At 43.5% G+C, this 21,953-nt stretch overlaps 2 protein-coding genes across 6 annotated transcripts in view; one reads left to right on the forward strand and one right to left on the reverse strand.

Annotated features, from left to right (window-relative positions):
* LOC139567874 (RNA binding protein fox-1 homolog 2-like) overlaps positions 1-9,746 on the forward strand; it is a 35,676-nt gene extending 25,930 nt beyond the window's left edge. For 2 of the 5 annotated variants that reach the window (XM_071389465.1, XM_071389468.1), the window contains 6 exons: positions 127-209; positions 2,226-2,398; positions 3,972-4,014; positions 5,908-5,999; positions 6,182-6,263; positions 6,417-9,746. In XM_071389465.1, the coding sequence (XP_071245566.1) occupies positions 127-209; positions 2,226-2,398; positions 3,972-4,014; positions 5,908-5,999; positions 6,182-6,263; positions 6,417-6,461 (518 nt within the window). In that variant the 3' untranslated portion in view covers positions 6,462-9,746. Of the gene's footprint in view, positions 1-126; positions 211-2,225; positions 2,399-3,971; positions 4,015-4,457; positions 4,495-5,907; positions 6,000-6,181; positions 6,264-6,416 lie in introns of all 5 variants that reach the window. The other 3 variants (XR_011673476.1, XM_071389466.1, XM_071389467.1) reach the window with 3 other exon arrangements.
* Positions 9,747-11,618: 1,872 nt separating this feature from the next.
* LOC139551248 (retinal cone rhodopsin-sensitive cGMP 3',5'-cyclic phosphodiesterase subunit gamma-like) lies at positions 11,619-12,382 on the reverse strand. The gene is made up of 2 exons (XM_071362734.1): positions 12,201-12,382; positions 11,619-11,947 (listed from the first exon to the last, which is right to left on the reverse strand). The coding sequence occupies exons 1-2, from the start codon at positions 12,302-12,304 to the stop codon at positions 11,830-11,832; spliced, it is 222 nt and encodes a 73-aa protein (XP_071218835.1). The 5' UTR covers positions 12,305-12,382; the 3' UTR covers positions 11,619-11,829.
* Positions 12,383-21,953: the final 9,571 nt, after the last annotated feature.

Below are 21,953 nucleotides of genomic sequence, written 5' to 3' on the forward strand. Positions count from 1 at the left end.
TAGCAATGTAGTTCCTGTGTAGTTGCATGTGATCAGTGTAATTGCATAGTATGTTTAACTTGTTGAGATTGAGATGTTGAGTGTTACTCATATTTCTTATCCTCTTTTTCCTCAAATTTACATTAGGGCTACTAAATGCCAACTCCCCTACAGCCGGGTGGAAGTTGAGTCCAATGGTTGGAGCCATGTACAGTCCAGAGCTCTATACAGGTGAGATGCTAACATTGTTAGCTTAAGTCTTCATTTCATCAGTATAGGTGAGATGCTAACATTGTTAGCGTACAGTGTCTAAGGAAAGTATTCAGACCTTGACTTTTTCCACATTTTGTTATGTTGTAGCCTTATTCTAAATTTTATTTCAAAAAATAATCCAGCAATCTACGCACAATACCCCATAATAACATCACAGTACCCCATAATAACATCACAGTACCCCATAATAACATCACAGTACCCCATAATAACATCACAGTACCCCATAATAACATCACAGTACCCCATAATAACATCACATTACCCCATAATAACATCACAGTACCCCATAATAACATCACAATACCCCATAATAACATCACAGTACATGATTTGGATAGGCACACACCTGTCTTTATAAGGTCCCACAGTTGACAGTGCATGTCAGAGAAAAAAACAAACCACGAGGTCGACGCAATTGTCCGTTGAGCTCCGAGACAGAATTGTGTCGAGGCACAGATCTGGGGAAGGGTACGAAAAAATGTCTGCAGCAATGAATGTCCCCAAGAACACAGTGGCCCCATCATTCTTAAATGGAAGAAGTTTTGAACCACCAAGACTCTTCCTAGAGCTGGCCGCCCGGCCAAACTGAGCAATCTGGGGAGAAGGGCCTTGGTCAGAGAGGTGACCAAGAGCCCGATGGTCACTCTGACATAGCTCCAGAGTTCCTCTATGGAGATGGGAGAACCTTCCAGAAGGACAACCATCTCTGCAGCACTCCACCAATCAGGCCTTTATGATAGAGTGGCCAGATGAAAGCCACTCTTCAGTAAAAGGCACATGTTATGGCACCTAAAGACTCTCAGACCCTGAGAAACAAGATTCTCTGGTCTGATGAAACCAATAGTGAACTCTTGCCTGAATGCCAAGCATCACGTCTGGAGGAAACCTGGCACCATCCCTACGGTGAAGCATGGTGGTGGCAGCATCATGCTGTGGGGATGTTTTTCAGCGGCAGGGACTGGCAGACTAGTCAGGATCGAGGGAAAGATGAACGGAGCAAAGTACAGAGAGATCCTTGATGAAAACTTGCTCCAGAGTGCTCAGGACCTCCGACTGGGGCGAAGGTTCACCTTCCAACAGGACAATGATCCTAAGCACACAGCCAAGACAACGCAGGATTGGCTTTGGGACAAGTCTCTGAATGTCCTTGAGTGGTCCTGCCAGAGCCCGGACTTGAACCCGATCGAACATCTCTGGAGAGACCTGAAAATGGCTGTGCAGCGACGCTCCTCATCCAACCTGACAGAGCTTGAGAGCCTCTGCAGAGAAGAATGGGAAAAACTCCCCAAATACAGGTGTGCCAAGCTTGTAGCGTCATACCCAAGAAGACATGAAGCTGTAATCACTGCTAAAGGTGCTTCAGCAAAGTACTGAGTAAATGGTCTGAATACATATGTAAATGTCATATTTCAGCAAATAAACCTGTTTTTGCTTTGCCATTATTGGGTATTGTGTGTAGATTGATGAGGTGGGAAAAAACTATTTAATCAATTTTAGAATAAGGCTGTAACATAACAAAATGTGGAAAAAGTCAAGGGGTCAGAATACTTTCCGTAGGCACTGTACGTCCTGTTAGCTTAAGTCCTCATTTCATCAGTATAGGTGAGATGCTAACATTGTTAGTTTAAATCCTCATTTCATCAGTATAGGTGAGATGCTAACATTGTTAGTTTAAATCCTCATTTCATCAGTATAGGTGAAATGCTAACATTGTTAGTTTAAATCCTCATTTCATCAGAATAGGAGATTGCAGAGATGTTGATATGACTAGCTTTAGCCCATATGTATTCCTTTATATTAGGACACTTCACCACACAATGGATCTCCATCATAATCAAAATAGCCTGTTTCCCTTTTCTGTAGACTGTTATTTTCTGTAGACTGTTATTTTCGGTAGACTGTTTGTTATTTTCTGTAGACAAACTGTTATTTTGTGTAGACTAACTCCTTGTTCTTTTTTGCCTCTCTCTGATTTCTCTGGCCTGTCTCTCTCAGTCCCTGGTTTCCCGTACCCTGCGGCGGCTGCACAGGCTGCCACAGCGGCAGCGACCTTTAGGGGCGCCCACCTCCGGGGTCGTGGCCGGCCGGTCTACAGTGCTGTCAGGGCAGCCCTACCCCAGCAAGCTATACCTACATACCCAGGGTAGGTGTTACTCAATAAAACACACACTTTTACTGCATGGTGTGATATAACAAATACACTTGAATTAATTGCGTTAGTTTGGTGCTGTACTGAAATACCATTTCTTTGTATGAACTTGAGATAATATTGCGGTCTACTGCACAGTGGTCACAATCACTCCAATATGACTTGTAGGGCTACGTTTGGTCAAACAAGAGAAGTGGTATTTTATCTTGCATGTTGCACGTGTGTGTATATTAATCACCCACCCCTTTTCTCTCTCCTTTTTTCTGCTCCTCCTCACAACTTGTATTTCCTTCCACTCCTCAATCACCATCCACCACTTCTCTTCTATCCATCTCTCTTTGTCTTGTCTCTCCTCTCCTCCTCCTCTCTCTCAATCACCATCCACCACTTCTCTTCTATCCATCTCTCTTTGTCTTGTCTCTCCTCTCCTCCTCCTCTCTCTCAATCACCATCCACCACTTCTCTTCTATCCATCTCTCTTTGTCTTGTCTTTCCTCTCCTCTCCTCCTCCTCTCTCTCAATCACCATCCACCACTTCTCTTCTATCCATCTCTCTTTGTCTTGTCTCTCCTCTTCTCCTCTCCTCCTCTCTCTCAATCACCATCCACCACTTCTCTTCTATCCATCTCTCTTTGTCTTGTCTTTCTTCTCCTCCTCCTCTCTCTCAATCACCATACACCACTTCTCTTCTATCCATCTCTCTTTGTCTTGTCTTTCCTCTCCTCTCCTCCTCCTCTCTCTCAATCACCATCCACCACTGCTCTTCTATCCATCTCTCTTTGTCTTGTCTTTCCTCTCCTCCTCTCCTCCTCCTCTCTCTCAATCACCATCCACCACTTCTCTTCTATCCATCTCTCTTTGTCTTGTCTTTCCTCTCCTCCTCCTCTCTCTCAATCACCATCCACCACTTCTCTTCTATCCATCTCTCTTTGTCTTGTCTTTCCTCTCCTCTCCTCCTCCTCTCTCTCAATCACCATCCACCACTGCTCTTCTATCCATCTCTCTTTGTCTTGTCTCTCCTCTTCTCCTCCTCTCTCTCAATCACCATCCACCACTTCTCTTCTATCCATCTCTCTTTGTCTTGTCTCTCCTCTCCTCCTCCTCTCTCTCAATCACCATCCACCACTTCTCTTCTATCCATCTCTCTTTGTCTTGTCTTTCCTCTCCTCCTCCTCTCTCTCAATCACCATCCACCACTTCTCTTCTATCCATCTCTCTTTGTCTTGTCTCTCCTCTTCTCCTCTCCTCCTCCTCTCTCTCAATCACCATCCACCACTTCTCTTCTATCCATCTCTCTTTGTCTTGTCTTTCCTCTCCTCCTCCTCTCTCTCAATCACCATCCACCACTTCTCTTCTATCCATCTCTCTTTGTCTTGTCTTTCCTCTTCTCCTCTCCTCCTCTCTCTCAATCACCATCCACCACTTCTCTTCTATCCATCTCTCTTTGTCTTGTCTTTCCTCTTCTCCTCTCCTCCTCCTCTCTCTCAATCACCATCCACCACTTCTCTTCTATCCATCTCTCTTTGTCTTGTCTTTCCTCTTCTCCTCTCCTCCTCCTCTCTCTCAGTGTGATGTATCAGGAAGGGTTTTACGGCGCAGCAGACCTCTATGTAAGTATACCTCTCTCCTCTGCTCTTTCTCTCTCATTCTCTCCTTCCCCCTCCCTCCGTCAGAGTGTGTGTGTGTGAGCGTGTGTGTGTGCATGGACCAAATCCACAGAGCTGTGTATATGTGGGTGATGTAGTAAACTTTACAATTTAACACACTTAAAAAAAAAAAATGTTTTATTCATTCAATTATTTTAACTAGACAGATCAGTAATGGCTGTTACACGCACTGCACACATTTTGTTCTTGATTAATCATATTGCAATATGAAGCGGTGCATGCCATGTGCAACGTCCAATCTTCCAGGATCTATACTACACGCCCTCATAGTTCTATACATTCATGAATAGACTGCTCTATTGCATCGTTTGCCTGCGTGTGGAGTGTGATTGTGTGTGTGTGTGTGGTACCAGGTTGACCATAGCTGTTCTCTGTTCTCTCTGTAGAATAGTGTTTCAGGACATTAGTGGCAGATTGCCCCAGGTAGGGTCCCATCATCACGTCACTGTGTGATCAGCTAGTGTGCATCCATCCTATTACTATGCGTTCCACTGACTGACTGACTGCTACCGCTGCTACTGGTGTTTTATTGAGCATCCCAGATTGAAATGCCTCTTTTATTTCTGTTTCTATTACTAACTCACTGGATTCTGGCATGGGTGGAGTTGCAGAACGGGGGAGAACGGGAATCGTTAGAGCACGAATGACAATATTACCTTCTAAAGGAATTAGACATAACACGATGGACATTTTAAAAGTTTTGCTCAGTTAAAAAAAATAAAAATTGTACAATAAATCATATACATAGATAAAAACAATACAGGATTTTGCCACGATTCATATGCAGTCTTTACAACGGCCACCCTTAGATATGAAGTATAGCCAAAATGAGAGGTACACTTTGCCAGTAATGGCTGACATTGTTTCTGAAAGTTGAGGCTGAGTAGCTTAAAGACAGCTTACAGAGGATCAACACAGGTCCATAGACTCCCAGGGACATGGATACTCATCTTTAATGAGTCATTCTGACCCCTTCCTGGTATCTCCCTATATCTGTTCCACCTGTGGCATGCTAACTGAATCAATGTTGGCATGCAGACACACATATACCCCTTTCCCCTCCTCTTCCCCATTCTCCTCCTCTCTTCTCCTCTCTCTGTATCCTCCTCTTCCTATCCCCTCCCTAACCCCACCCCAGCAGATGTGTGTGTTACTGAATACTGGGACTTGGTCCTGTACTGATCTGTAGGTTAGAATGCAGTGGTGTGTTGCCAAGGAGACGGCCTCCTCTGTTTTGAGTTTGGGGTGCATGCTGTCCGGCGTCAGCGATTGGTTGTGACCATGCGCGTGTGTGTGTGTCCCCTCCCCCTTAATTGGATTGGCTGGCCGTCTCCTGTGTGTTCGTCATCCGTTTTTCCACATTAAAGGAATAATGATCCTGATCACCTGTTAATTCATCCCCCCCTTTCTTTAACGGTGTGTTTTTGATGGGAAGGAGGAGATTTCACACCTGAGGTTATGCACACTTTGTCCCGTCTTTGTCTCTCCCTCCATCTCCAACAAAACATCAATCATCAGATGAATTGAATGAAGAAAAGCTGCGGCACACTTGATGCAGGGCCTATATCATTGCCACAAACTGAGGCCCTAGTGTTTTTTGTTGGTCATGGAGGGAGACCAACACGGGGAAAAAACCTCTGCTACATTCTCTGAATGCCATGTTGCACCAGATGACCTGTTTATTGCTGCTTGTGTTAGTCTCTCTCCTTTTTCCACTGTTATAAAGTAACATCGCTTCACTCTCATTCATTCCTGGGGTATTGTGTGAGGGAGTTGATAAAAGTCGACTAACAACCGTGTTCTCTCTCTCTGTCTGTCTGTCCCTTCCTTCTTTAGGGTGGCTACGCTGCGTATCGCTATGCTCAGCCGACTGCAGTAGCCGGTCCTGCAGGAGCAGCGGCTGCCGCAGCAGCTGCCTACAGTGATGGGTGGGTGATAGACACAATATATTACACAAAATAAAGCACTAGCACACTGTACTATGACTATATATAGGTAACATATATTAACATATTCAAATGAAAAGTAGTGGGCCTACTTCACTTTCTATTCTGGGACATGTTTGGTTACACAGCTGTGGGTTTGTAATGTACTAATCTCTGGTCTCCAGCTACGGGCGGGTGTACACGACAGACCCTTACCACGCTGCACTAAACCCTGCCACAGCTGCAGCCTACGGTGTAGGAGCTATGGTAAGAACGCTTGTCTATTTACATTACTATCCACAACAAAGAAAATATCATAGAATTAGATTGTCCATTCTAGTAATTCTACTTCTATGGTAAAGATCTAGCCATTCACTAACCCACTAACTGCCATCTTACCTCCTCTCCTCTCTCTACCAGGCCACGCTGTACAGGGGAGGCTACAGTAGATTTGCCCCCTACTAAAGATAACCACATTTCCCAGGAGCTCTCTCATCCTGTTTGAACAATCTATAAAAGAGCTCCCTCTGCTGTCCAGGATGGAGATTGCAACACTTTGACGCAAGTTTGTAGCCTACCATGGAAACATTTATATTTCAAAATCTCCTGCTGTCCACTCTTTTTCGCTTCAAACAACAATAGGAATGCCGTTTTAAAGACTGGTAGAAAGCCTTGACAAAGAAAAGAAAATAGAAAAAAACTTGTATTTGAACCAAATGGCCGCTTGTTTCCATTGCACGGCTGTATTATAGTCCCCCTGTTTCTCCCTCTCGACACTCTCAGCAGCACAAGACACAGAATGGTCGCCCCCAGCTAGTGTACCTCCAGAGCCTATCATGTAACTGGTGTCCGGACCGTTAACTGAACACTGAGACAAACCCCCTACCACACGTATAACAGCCAAGGTGTAATGTGGCATGTACTATACACAATTCATACATCAAGAATGGAGGTGGAGCCTAGTTATGGAAGACAGAACTGTGACCGCCAGTGTCTGCATGTCTGTGGAGCCTGAATGAGCGAGAAACCACAGCAACCGAGCACCAAAAGCATTTTGGAACAGAAAGACAATTTGCAAACAAAATGGAGGAGGTGACTCCATGTTTCCTCTTGTGGGGTGAAGGAGTATGAGAGAGGACATGACATCATTGCAGAGAGAGAGAGGGATGGACTGATGTTTTTTTAACACTATTAGAAATTACTCACTTCAAACTGAGCAGTAAAAGGATTATCATAGCTGTTCCTTACCTCAAAGTTTTCTTAGTCCGTGAAAATGGCGAACCTTTAAAATTTTAATTGTTACAATTATGCAAATAAATTAGTTAGAGAGAGAGAAAAAAAGTTACCAAATTATTATTATTGCTGATTTATAGCGTTGTCTTTATTACGTTATTATTGTTAGTTTCAGTGGTTCTCTGAGCACACCTCTACACACATTTTCCACTTCCCTAGAAACGAGGTCTAGGGGCTAGGACTACAGTGTAGATAATATCTGTAAGCCATTCACTACAGTGGGCAACACTGCACGTCCCCTCTACATAACACAATATTATACCAAACTAAACTTCCAGTGCACAACATCATATTCTCACAATACTTCACGCTATACACAAATCACTCAGAACTATATAATATTTCATCACTACTATAGAGGTACCGGATAGCTTTTTATTGCATTGTGAATGTTAGGCTGAGACATATATCACTGATATCATTGAAACAACCAGAACCTAGTGTCCTAGAATAAACTTATTCAGTTATATTTCTTTGAAAAGTTATGATAGAGATGTATTATTTGGCTATATGATTGATTTCCCAAACTTGTTCTGTCTTTTAGAAGAGCAGGTAAACATCAAGTACAGTCTTCCTGAGAATAGCTACGTTGGTAATAGATAGTGAGATTCTGTCAACAGGCGTTGAAAGAGGGACACCATCAATATGAAAAATATTTAATGCAAAATACCATACTATTGTGCATATTTCTATATCCTTATACTCTATTTCCAAATGTGGTTGTTTTTGCCTTTTTTTTTGCTCCAAAGATTTGTAGAAAAGCACACTTTTAGTCATGTGTATGATAAATATATTATCCTTATGGTGGTTATTATTATAAGTGCTGTCTTTTTATTTGTTGCATTAGCTCTTGTTATATTTTTTCTATTGGTAAATGTTGTTGTTCCTCCTATAGTAAGGTGACATTTTCATTTCCTCCATCAAGATTAGTTGAAATGTGATATTCTTTTCCCCTCCTGTGTTGTTTTCTTGGGCAGAGGGGAATGGACTCTTTGGTAGTTTCAAAGAGGGAGGGAACCATAGAGGTATGCCACTATGACATCAGCCTATCTAGTGTTCTATATCTACGGAGCGAACAAAACGGGAAAGCATGTAAAACTAAACTACCAAACTCATTTTCTCAATGGAAGAAACGGGACTTTTTGGTCCAGACTGAAATAGGGTGATGGGGGTTGGCAAGCATTGGATTGAGGATTTCCCCCCCCAAAAAAATAGGGAAAGGCTGAAATGTTCGGGCCTCACAATTTATTCCAAGTCCAAAGTTTACAGTAGACAAGAATACGTTGGAATGAATAGTGGCCTGACAAGCACTTCTTCTGACCTGGTGAAGTAACCTAGTCGCTCTGTCGTAGACAAAGACTCCTAACATTTCAGTGCTGAAATTAGTCGGTTGAGGTTTAAAACGGATGTGAAGAGCGTCACGCTCGTGTGCTGTCTAGGTTAAAGGGCATGCAGTTTTGAATGATCCAAGTATACAAAAGGTTGTAAGTGTTATTGTTTGGTTGGTACAATGGTAAATGTTTCAAAGCAGTTTTACAAAGAAAATGTTATGTGGGGCATGAACTAATTACTATGAAACAATATTTCAAAATGCTGCAGTCATTGTTTATTTTGAAATGTTTGCTCTATTTTTCATTTTATCTTCGGTTTTCTGGCTGTGTGTACCACTCTTCTCAGTGTGAACTTAATCTAAGACATCAACAGGGGTCAAACTCTTCTTCTCTGGTCATTTGACTTTATTATCATGTATTGCAAAAGTGGACTGAAATATGAATAACTGAAAAGACACAGCCAAAGATAGTTATTTATGCCCTATTTCTTTTGTTACCAAATTGAGAAACGCAGAGCAAAGTGGATAAATGATTGACAACCTATTGAACCAATCAACATGGGCAACTAGCATGATGTCGTTCTCCAGGAAGTAGAGTTTGAGACCCCTGACCTAAATGTTTTGCATGATTTTTCTGTCTTTTGCGATCAGACTCCAACAGCATTCGGTTGCAGTAGTCATCTTTTTACCACTAAACCCAATTGAGAATGCTAGGCAGCTAGCCCTTTTTATGCTTAGGGTGCTAGTGTAGCAAAGAAGAGCACAGTGCTGTTTGTCAAAGACTCAGGCCCAGTGATGGGCAAAAAAAAATGGCCGCCACAACGAGGCAAGAACACAATGGCAACGTTCTAATTTCCATACCAGCATATTACTTTGAATTCATACCTTGATACAGTGCTTCATACTAAGTAGTATATTTGTGTGGATATTGGAACAGAGCCATGGAGTAGGCTCATTCCTTGTCGTTTTTTTTTGGTTCCTTGTATTATATTATACAGTGAGGTGTAGGTTTCAAATGGAAGTGACTGTCCTTTTATGAATCTCTTCCCCTCTGTCATGTTTATCCCTTGGCTGCCATTATGCTATTTTGTTAGTGAATGTCCATATAAAATCTTTTATATAAAATCTTTTGTTGTGGTTTGTGACTTTCATGTTGTTATTTTGGTGTCCAGTTTCAAATCAAATGAAATGTTATGTCACGTGTGCTGAATACAACAGGTGTAGGTAGACCTTACAGTGAAATGCTTACTTACAAGCCCTTAACCAACAATGCCGTTTTAAGTATAATAAGTGTTAAGTAAAAAATAGAAGTAACACATGATTAAAGAGTAGCAGTAAAATAACAGAGGCTATATACAGGGGGTAGGCGAACCGAGTCAATGTGCGGGGGTACCAGTTAATTGAGGTAATATATACATGTAGGTAGAGTTAAAGTGACAATGCATAGATAATAAACAGAGTAGCAGCAGTGTAAAAGAGGGGGGGAATGCAAATACTCTGGGTAGCCATTTGATTAGCTGTTCAGGAGTCTTATGGCTTGGCGGTAGAAGCTCTTAAGGAGCCTTTGGGACCTAGACTTGGCGCTCCGGTACCGCTTGCTGTGCGTTAGCAGAGAGAACAGTCTATGACTAGGGTGGCTGGACTCTTAACAATTTTTAGGGCATTCCTCTGACACCGCCTGATATAGAGGTCTTGGATGGCAGAAAGCTTGGCCCCAGTGATGTACTGGGCCGTACGCACTACCCTCTGTAGTGCCTTACGGTCAGAGGCCGAGCAGTTGCCATACCAGGCAATGATGCAACCAGTCAGGATTCTGTCGATGTTGCAGCTGTAGAACCTTTTGAGGATCTGAGGACCCATGCCAAATCTTTTCAGTCTTCTGAGGGGGAGTAGGCTTTGTCGTGCCCACTTCACAACTGTCTTGGTGTGTTTAGACCATGATAGTTTGTTGGTGATGTGGACAGCAAGGAACTTGAAGATCTCAACCTGTTCCACTACAGCCCCGTCGATGAGAATGGGGGCATGCTGGTCCTCCTTTTCCTGTAGTCCACAATTATCTCCTTTGTCTTGATCACGTTGAGGGAGAGGTTGTTATCCTGGCACCACCCGGCCAGGTCTCTGACCTCCTCCCTATAGGCTGTCTCATCGTTGTCGGTGATCAGGCCTACCACTGTTGTGTCATCGGCTAACTTAATGATGATGTTGGAGTCGTGCCTGGCCATGCAGTCATGAGTGAACAGGGAGTACAGGAGGGGACTGAGCAATTTCTTATGTTGTCCTGTGTTTTAATAATGTGTGTTTGAGTCGCTGGCGGTTGTATTTTGTGTTATTGAGGATCCAAGATAAGAAATGTACATTTTAATTGATTGCTTCTGATGAAGTATTGCCAAACTACCAGGAGAAGTAGCTGTTTCTCAATTGGTTATTCTTCATATAATTCAAGAGGGTTCATATGTGATTGACACATTGCAAGAATGATCAGCTCTCAAATGAACAGTCAAATTACACAGACATTTGACATTCACTGTAAAAACAAAAGTGGATTGATTTTATTTTGTACATAAAAATATATTTCTGTATATAAAAAGTGCTTTCAAGGAGAGCGGGGGCAGGTTGAGAAAAAAGGGAGGCGGGAGGAGACCAACTATGGTTGAGATATAAATGACGGTTAATCAAACCCAAGTTAATAACATTGTAAATTTAGTCCAGCTTCTTTCTCAGGAAATGCACCAGTGAAACTGTACTAGTGTCGAAGTAAGCATCACTGACATGACCATTGATTTACCTACCAGTCCGCAAAAAAGCGAATGCACATCACTATTATACATTAGATGTCTTATTCATATAACTTGAGTGCCATTTGACTTCAGTTGTTAGGACATTGCTTAGCTGGTCGTTTACGTGAGATTTCTACAGGAGGACAGTGGCAGGAGGAGGTTCGGTCATATGTGTCTTCAGTTTAAAGCTGGTGTGTGCATATTTCCCAAGTATCACTCTCAGGGTCGGTGGTGCACCCGAGTACGCCCGGCTCTGAAACAACGAGCTGATGTCGAAGTGGAAGCGCCTTGTACAAGATGGCATAACAAAACAAGAATCAGTTCAGAGTACTGGAATCCCTGACCTCAGGGTCCAGAAAGGAGGAGGAGAGGGGGAGTGAAGGAAAGAGAAGTGGAGGGGGTGGTCGAGGGAAGGGAAGGAGGGGCAGAGCATCTAAACAATTCCATATTTTGCCAGGTCACTGAGTTCCATGTCACCGAATGCTTCCCATGGGCAGATCACTGTGATGTCTGTGCCGAGACCCTCCATGCCGGGGATGTCGTCACCGAATCTGGTGGGAGAGGAGAGAGGGAGAAGTTCCATGAGCTAAAGGGATAGAGACACAGCAGACACGAGGGTTGTGGTGGTAATGTGAAGTTGAGTTAGAGAAAGATGTATTGAAGTGTGTGTTGGTACGGTATAAAAGGAGTTGCATTTGATATGTAAGGATGGACGCTTGTTATGTTAGTAGGCCTATGCGCAATTAGTTTTCATTGTTGTTGTAGTAGTTATATTTGTGTGTTCTAAGGGAGTTTCCAACTCACCCCTTCTGGCCAGGCTTGGGGGCCTTGCTCTTGAAGGTACGGGTAGTCCTCTGCTTGAATTTAGGGGGGGCCTTCTTTTCAGCGGCAGTTGCAACGTCTGCCATTTCTGTTGGTTACCGAGAGCGAGAGAGAGGAAAGAGGGTCAATAAGGTAGCTGGGAAATACGTAACTGAATAACAGTAGTGAATCCCATCAAGATATCAGTCAGGGGTAGATTATCGGTTTCTTTAACTCCATCGGTTTTATCCTCAATCTGTCTTAATCCAAACCCCTTTCCCTAATACCTAGTTATTACCACCCCCTCCCTCTCTCTATCCCGTTGCACCCCAAGAGTGATAATCCCTCTAAAATACACCTGAGCGGTCTATGTTGATCCAATCATACCAGATTAGATTTGGCACCAACCCATACTGTACTAACCAAGGCCAAAATAGTACCAAAGCTACTTGTTAGCGTTACAATCTGTAGTTCAACTGAGGTCACTTCAACCAGAACATTGTGTAACTAGAAGGTTCTTCTAGCCCTTCGAACCAGTAGTAGCCTACCCCAGTCTTCCATTTCAACTGCACTCTATACAATGTATATTTCTACCGTAGAATACATTGCACACAGATGCCTTTGAGAGTTCATTGTCCATGCAAGCAATACTCTGCAACCAAACACGTTTTATTCCACCACTCTAGACATGCATCCTGTACAGGTCAATGACATTCTGGTGTCAACAGCCAATCAACATCTCTCCTACATCACATTCCACAGGTGCTCTACTGATCTGCATGTGTTCATTATATAGTGTCCACAGGGTGCCTATTTGTCTGCTGACCTCCTAGTGTCCTGGTATTGCCTATTTGTCTGCTGGCCTCCTAGTGTCCTGGTATTGCCTATTTGTCTGCTGGCCTCCTAGTGTCCTGGTATTGCCTATTGGTCTGCTGGTCTCCTCCTAGTGTCCTGGTATTGCCTATTTGTCTGCTGACCTCCTAGTGTCCTGGTATTGCCTATTTGGCTGCTGACCTCCTAGTGTCCTGGTATTGCCTATTTGTCTGCTGACCTCCTAGTGTCCTGGTATTGCCTATTGGTCTGCTGACCTCCTAGTGTCCTGGTATTGCCTATTTGGCTGCTGACCTCCTAGTGTCCTGGTATTGCCTATTGGTCTGCTGACCTCCTAGTGTCCTGGTATTGCCTATTGGTCTGCTGGTCTCCTCCTAGTGTCCTGGTATTGCCTATTTGTCTGCTGACCTCCTAGTGTCCTGGTATTGCCTATTTGTCTGCTGACCTCCTAGTGTCCTGGTATTGCCTATTGGTCTGCTGACCTCCTAGTGTCCTGGTATTGCCTATTTGTCTGCTGGTCTCCTCCTAGTGTCCTGGTATTGCCTATTGGTCTGCTGGTCTCCTCCTAGTGTCCTGGTATTGCCTATTTGTCTGCTGACCTCCTAGTGTTCTGGTATTGTCTATTGGTCTGCTGGTCTCCTCCTAGTGTCCTGGTATTGCCTATTTGTCTGCTGACCTCCTAGTGTCCTGGTATTGCCTACTGGTCTGCTGGTCTCCTCCTAGTGTCCTGGTATTGCCTATTCGGTCTGCTGGTCTCCTCCTAGTGTCCTGGGGTACTGCCTATTGGTCTGCTGGTCTCCTCCTAGTGTCCTGGTATTGCCTATTTGTCTGCTGACCTCCTAGTGTCCTGGTATTGCCTATTGGTCTGCTGGTCTCCTCCTAGTGTCCTGGTATTGCCTATTGGTCTGCTGGTCTCCTCCTAGTGTCCTGGTATTGCCTATTTGTCTGCTGACCTCCTAGTGTCCTGGTATTGCCTATGGTCTGCTGACCTCCTAGTGTCCTGGTATTGCCTATTTGTCTGCTGACCTCCTAGTGTCCTGGTATTGCCTATTGGTCTGCTGGTCTCCTCCTAGTGTCCTGGTATTGCCTATTGGTCTGCTGGTCTCCTCCTAGTGTCCTGGTATTGCCTATTGGTCTGCTGGTCTCCTCCTAGTGTCCTGGTATTGCCTATTTGTCTGCTGACCTCCTAGTGTCCTGGTATTGCCTATTTGGCTGCTGACCTCCTAGTGTCCTGGTATTGCCTATTTGTCTGCTGACCTCCTAGTGTCCTGGTATTGCCTATGGTCTGCTGACCTCCTAGTGTCCTGGTATTGCCTATTTGTCTGCTGACCTCCTAGTGTCCTGGTATTGCCTATTGGTCTGCTGGTCTCCTCCTAGTGTCCTGGTATTGCCTATTGGTCTGCTGGTCTCCTCCTAGTGTCCTGGTATTGCCTATTTGTCTGCTGACCTCCTAGTGTTCTGGTATTGTCTATTGGTCTGCTGACCTCCTAGTGTCCTGGTATTGCCTATGGTCTGCTGACCTCCTAGTGTCCTGGTATTGCCTATAGATCCACTGGTCTCCTCCCAGTGTCCTGGTATTGCCTATAGGTCCACTGGTCTCCTCCTAGTGTCCTGGTATTGTCTATTGGTCTGCTGGTATCCTCCTAGTGTCCTGGTATTGCCTATAGGTCCACTGGTCTCCTCCTAGTGTCCTGGTATTGTCTATTGGTCTGCTGGTCTCCTCATAGTGTCCTGGTATTGTCTATTGGTCTGCTGGTCTCCTCCTAGTGTCCTGGTATTGCCTATAGATCCACTGGTCTCCTCCTAGTGTCCTGGTATTGCCTATTGGTCTACTGGTCTCCTCCTAGTGTCCTCCAGTACAATTCAATTCCCTGTCTATCAGTGTGTTGAATGAAAAGCTCCAGCCTCTATTAGACTACAACCACTCAAAAAGTCCATTGTCTGTTATCCTGCTCTGCTCTCATCCACAAGAGTCAGTTGTGTGAGCTGTCTCATGTCTACAGCACACAAGTCTACCACAGGAGGCTGCTGAGGGGAGGACGGCTCATAATAATGGCTGGAATGGAGTAACGGGAATGGTATCAAACACATGAGAACCATGTGTTTGAGGAGTTTGATATTCCATTTATTCCGTTCCAACTATGAGCCCGTCCTCCCCAATTAAGGTGACACCAACCTCCTGTGAAGTCTACAAAGGTACTTCTCCAGAGCCAGCACTAAAGCAAGTGCATTGAACGCTACCCAGTCAATGACCATCAGCAATGGAGCACAATCTCAACAAGACAACTCCATGGAAACAGTACAATATTTCCAGTACAATATTTCCAGCGAATTCTCTACACTCTAAAATGTTTTCTGCAATTGTCTAAGGCATTGACGCCAAATGACCCTTACAGGGCATGCAATAAAGGTAACTAATGCTCAGAGCTAAGCGTAGCAGGACGCTGCAGTTTCATCCTACCTGTCTTTGCAGTCTGTAGTGAACAGTTCTCCGGGGTTGATCCTACTGAGATCCTGCTGTATCTCTCTTCCTCCTCTCCGACTGTCCTCCCCTTTTATACACCTCTGACCTAATCCCCTCTGATCTTTGCTCTGTCGCTCGCGCACTCTGTCCCAGAGGTCAGAGTTAATCTCTGCAGGTAAACTGGAGGTAAACCCAGTGGCCAATGCATGACCGTGTGTACTGTGTATCCTACTGGGTGTTTACTGGCCACCAGCCCGTCCCATGCTGCTAGCTGACCTGACATAACATCCAGAGCATACTGCGACTCCCAAATGGCATCCTATTCCCTACATAGTACACTACGTTAGACCAGGGCCCAATGGCACCCTATTCCCTACATAGTGCACTCCTTTTGACCAGATCCCTATGGGTAATGAAAAGGGTGCCATTTTGGATGCAGTGTATATATATATCCACTGTGGGCTACGTGCCTGCAGAGTTAAGGCCCTGTAATAGGCTTACACATGGCACCGGCCACTATGAGTATGTACAGCAGTGTATAATGTCTTGGCATGTGTAGGCTGTTGTATAATTGAATGAATAAACACACATTGGTAACCCTGATGTAAAGTAATCTTTAGGTTGGTATTTATAGGGAGAGAGGGACTGTTTCAGTAGGGGTGAGAGGGTAGTGTATCAGTGGTCTGTAGTTGTTGCAAGGGCTAATTGTGTTAACTGCAGAGATACTAAGAGAAGAGCTTTTGTAGTCTTATTAAGGCCCAGTTTAACTAAGTGTTTGCAACAAAAAAACGAAGCTAAAACAAACTTTATTTAGGATTTACACTTGGGCTCTATTCAATCTGTCTCACTGAAGTGTTACAGATTGTGTGATAGAAATGTAAAAGTCATTTCCGATTGAGCTGACATATGCAGCTTTTACTGTGAACGCAGTCCCCGCTAATTTCATTCACGCTGTAATGCTGAACTTCCATGATAGGAATTGAATAGAGCCATTCGTGTTTCATAATTTATTCCAACTTAATTTGACCTTTTTGTTTATTCCTCAATGTTGAATTCCCCGTTTGAAAAAACTGGTTCAAACACTAAGGAAATCTGGGTCTAAATATTTAAAATGATGGGCAAATCATATTAAGGTGTTTGCGTGAGCTTTACTATGAATTGATCCATGAATTGAACCTAACCCAGCTGTCCAGTGAACATAGTCCTTGTTGTATTATGTGTTTTGGATGGAGTTGAGGAGTGACATTCTACTTCTGCCATGCTTGTAATAAACTTCTAAGAACCCATTAGGAACGATTAGAGAACTATTCCACTTATGCTGAGCCCCTCCCCATAATGTCCTCCATTAGCAAAAGACAAACGTAGTCCTAGACGAGGACTGAGAGGAGAATGTTTGTGTGTGACATTTCATAAAGCTTATACAACTCTCTGCTTTTTGGTGATTCGTTTTCAAATTCAAATCATTTTTCATGGGATACCTAAGTTGAAATTCAGAGGTTTTTGTTCAATGTTCCCACTATCTTCAGCTGAACTAATGGTTTCAGAGGGTGTCTTCTGAGGTTAAACAAAGAAATCATCCAATGTTATTTATTGAATTCTCTCTCTTAACACAATGCATTCAGAAAGTATTCAGACCCCTTCACTTTTTCCACATTTTGTTACACTAGTCTTATTCTAAAATTGATTAAATTATAATTTTTCCTCATCAATCTACACACAGTACCCCATAATGACGAAAACAGGTTTTACCTTATTTACATAAGTATTCAGACCCTTTGCTATGAGACTCGAAATTGAGCTCAGGTGCATCCTGTTTCCATTGATCATCCTTGAGATGTTTATACAACTTGATTGGAGTCCACCTGTGATAAATTCAATTGATTGGACATGATTTGGAAAGGCACACACCTGTCTATATAAGGTCCCACAGTTGACATGCATGTCAGATCAAAAACCAAGCCATGCCCATTAGGTCAAAGGAATTATCTGTTGAGCTCCGAGGCAGGATTGATCTGGGGAAGAGTACCAAAAAATGTCTGCCTCATTGAAGGTCCCCAAGAACAAAGTGGCTTCCATCATTCTTAAATGGAAGAAGTTTGGAACCACCAAGACTCTTTCTAGCGCTGGCCGCCAGGCCAAACTGAGAAATCGGGGGAGAAGGGCCTTGGTCAGGGAGGTGACCAAGAACCCGATGGTCACTCTGACAAAGCTCCAGAGTTTCTCTGTGGAGATGGAAGAACCTTCCAGAAGGACAACCATCTCTGCAGCACTCCACCAATCAGGCCTTTATGGTAGTGGCCAGATGGAAGCCACTCCTCAGTAAAATGCACATGACAGTCCACTTGGATTTTACCAAAAGGCCCCTAAAGGACTCTCAGGCCATGAGAAACAAGACTCTCTGGTCTGATGAAACCAAGATTGAACCCTTTGGCCTGAATGCCAAGCATCACGTCTGGAGGAAACCTGGCGCCATCCCTACCGTGAAGCATGGTGGTGGAAGCATCATGCTGTGGGGATGTTTGTCAGCAGCAGGGACTGGGAGACTAGTCAGGATCAAGGGAAGATGAATGGAGCAAAGTACAGAGAGATCCTTGATGAAAACCTGATCCAGAGCGCTCAGGACCTCCGACTGGGGCGAAGGTTCACCTTCCAACAGGACAACGACCCTAAAAACACAGCCAAGACAACACAGGAGTGGCTTCAGGACAAGTCTATGAATGTCTTTGAGTGGCCCAGCCAGAGCCCGTACTTGAACCCGATGGAACATCTCTGGAGAGACCTGAAAATGGCTGTGCAGCGACACTCCCCATCCAACCTGACAGAGCTTACAGGTGTGCCAAGCTTGTAGCATCATACCCAAGAAGACTTGAGGCTGTAATTTCTGCTGAAGGTGCTTCAACAAAGTCCTGAGTAAACGGTCTGAATATTTATGAAATGTGATATTTCAGTAAACAATATACATATAAATTAGCAAAAATGTCTAAAAACCTGTTTTTGTTTGTTATTATGGGGTATAGTGTGTAGATTGATGATTTTTTTTGGAATAAGGCTGTAATGTAACAAAATATGGAAAAAGTCAAGGGGTCTGAATACTTTCCGAATGCACTGTATATGTGTTAGACAACCAACTTTGTGTTGGGTCAGTTTGTTTATGGTCTTTACTTGTTCTTGCCGTCGTTGTTGTAATGAAATATAACAAAACAGATACATTCTCAGCAACCTGCCAATAGCAACTCAATGTAATTTATTCATTGAAGGGTGTCTTCAAATGTCTTACATAATATTGTCTGCACAATCTCCATATAGACTGGCGCCTTTGTTGTGGAAATCAATGACTCCCTGGTTCTTGGGACTAGTTTTACAGATGAAGGATCTTAATTAGAACTTTCCTGCAATATAGGGAAGAAATACAAAAAAATCCACTTTGACATTTCAGACTTTGATTTTCCCTTTTGAAAATTCCATCAACCCATACAAAAATGTCCATAAATTATAATCCACATAATTCACATGTCCTGTTGCTGCAGGATTGTTTTCCTGTTGTAGCAAACTGGCTCAAATTAAGGTCCTACATCTGTAATGAACACGAGGGGAGACAGAGAGCTGGTTTCAAGCGCAGGGCGCAGCAGGTGTTTATTGCAAAGGACCACAGGAGGAGGCAGGTAACTGGGTCCAGGGGCAGGCAGAAGGTCATACACAGGGGGTCCAAAAGGGCAACAGTACAGGCAGGGAAAAGGCTAGTAACGTAGTCCGGAAGATCAGGCAATAGGTAGATAACAGGAAATCAGGCAGGGAATAGGCAAAAGGTGTCGTTAGTAAGGCAGGCAAAAACGATCATACGCTGGAGGAGTAAATCACAGGAAACAGCGCTCCAAAAGACATGTGTCACAAAACAAACAATACCTCACAGTGATGGGGTGCAAAGAACTGAACTAAATAGTGTGTGATAATGACATACAGGTGTGTGAACAGGTGATTAGAATTCAGGTGATTGGGATCTAGAGAGTGAGCTGCATTCAGGGGATCTACGTGTTTGAGGGTGTGAGATGGAAGCAGACTTTACAACTTCAAGTTTTAATGTTGCATTGTTACAAGTACATTGAAATGTCTTTCTTGCAAACTCAAAGCCCAACAATGCAATAATCAATAACAATGTATTACAAAAACATAATAGTAATAAGAATAAGAAATACGAAAAACACTAAGTAAGCACTGCATCACTCTCCTTCTTGGTCAAATAGCCCTTACACAGCCTGGAGGTGTGTTGGGCCATTGTCCTGTTGAAAAACAAATGGTAGTTCTACTAAGCCCAAACCAGATGGGATGGCATATCGCTGCAGAATGCGGTGGTAGCCATGCTGGTTAAGTGTGCCTTGAATTCTAAATAAGTCACAGTGTCACCAGCGAAGCACACCCACACCATCACACCTCCTCCTCCATGCTTCACGGTGGGAACCACACATGCGGAAATCATCCGTTCACCTACACTGTGTCTCACAAAGACGCAGAGGTTGGAACCAAAAATTGCAAATTTGGACTCATCAGACCAAAGGACAGATTTCCACCGGTCTAATGTCCATTGCTCGTGTTTCTTGGCCCAAGCAAGTCTCTTCTTATTGATGTCCTTTAGTAGTGGTTTCTTTGCAGCAATTTGACCATGAAGGCCTGATTCACACAGTCTCCTCTGAACAATTGATATTGAGATGTGTCTGTTACTTGAACTCTGTGAAGCATTTATTTGGGCTGCAATTTGAGGCTGGGAACTCTAATGAACTTATTCTCTGCAGCAGAGGTAACTCTGGGTCTTCCTTTCCTGTGGCGGTCCTCATGAGAGCCAGTTTCATCAATGCGCTTGATGGTTTTTGCGACTGCGCTTGAAGAAACTTTCAGTTCTTGAAATGTTCCCGGATTGACTGACCTTCATGTCTTAAAGTAATGATGGACTGTCTTTCTCTTTGCTTATTTGAGCTGTTCATAATATGGACTTGGTCTTTTACCAACTAGGGCTATCTTCTGTATACCACCCCTACCTTGTCACAACACAACTGATTGGCTCAAACGCATTAAGAAGGAAATCAATTCCACATATTAACTTTTAACAAGGAGCACCTGTTAATTGAAATGTATTCCAGGTGACTACCTCATGAAGCTAGTTGAGAGAATGCCAAGAGTGATCAAAGCTGTCATCAAGGCAAAGGGTGGCTACTTTGAAGAAACTCAAATATAAAATATACATAACACTTGTTTGGTTACTACATGATTCCATATGTGCTATTTCATAGTTTTGATGTCTTCACTATTATTCTACAATGTAGAAAATAGTACAAATAAAGAAAAACCCTGGAATGAGTAGGTGTGTCCAAAGTTTTAACTGGTACTGTATGTACAGCAAATATTTAGAACTCAATTCCAATACCATATTTACATATGCAGGGATACTGGAGTGATGGAGGAGATATGTATAGGGGTAAGGTGACTAGGCAACAGGATATGAGTTTAACAGAGTAGCAGCAGCTTGTATGTGAGTGGGTGCGGCTAGTGTGCATATTATGTGTGAGTGAGCAAATGATGGAGAGAGAGTTTGTGTGTGTGTGTGTGTGTGTGTTGGAGTGACAGTGAGTGCGAGTGTTTTGGGTCCTGAGAGTGTGCATAGAGACAGTGCAAATACTGAAATAAAAGGTCAATAAAGATACAAGGTAAACTCTGTCAAGGTAAACATCTGTACCACATGGGCGTGGAGTGAGTCTGCCAACACCAATGGTGTTCAGTACAGACGTCCTCCAGCACTAGTGGGTTAAACGTTATATAACTTCTGTTTAGGGAGAACATTTAGACAGATTTAACTCTTGCCCTAACGTGGCTTTATTCCCTGCTCCTCCCTCCTTCGTAATCCTGAGCCAAGGATTGGCTGCCTCCATTTGATATCCCCCTTTCCCTTGTCTTTCTTCTGGTAGGCTCTGCTTGAGTCACAAATGGCACCCTACTCCCTATGTAGTGCCTTCCTTTTGAATAGAACCTGGTGGTCTGATCAAAAGTACTGCACTATGTAGGGAATAGGGTAGCATTTGGGACGTAAATTTGTCTTCGCCTGTTAATAACTCAGAAGACGGTGAGGCTTTGTAATCTACAGATCAGCTTTTGCCTCAAACAAACTGTGATGACTTCAGAGACAACGCCAGGGAACCGCAGTAATGACAGTAAATTGAGTTTAAAAAGCTATTTATACAAGTTACTGAGTGTAAAATGAACCTTCATCATGAAGGAATTTACATCATCAATGGATAAGATCCATGGAATTTTTGTTGTTGTTGTATTGTATACTCATTGTAACTTCTAGAAATAATAATAATGACTGATTGCGTTTATATAGCGCCTTAGATCCACCTACCGTAGGTGCTCACTGCTCAAAGCGCTATACATAGCAAGGGGGGAACTCACCTCTTCCACCACCAATGTGTAGC

Source organism: Salvelinus alpinus, chromosome 2 (assembly GCF_045679555.1).
Source record: "Salvelinus alpinus chromosome 2, SLU_Salpinus.1, whole genome shotgun sequence".
Lineage (NCBI taxonomy): Eukaryota > Metazoa > Chordata > Actinopteri > Salmoniformes > Salmonidae > Salvelinus > Salvelinus alpinus.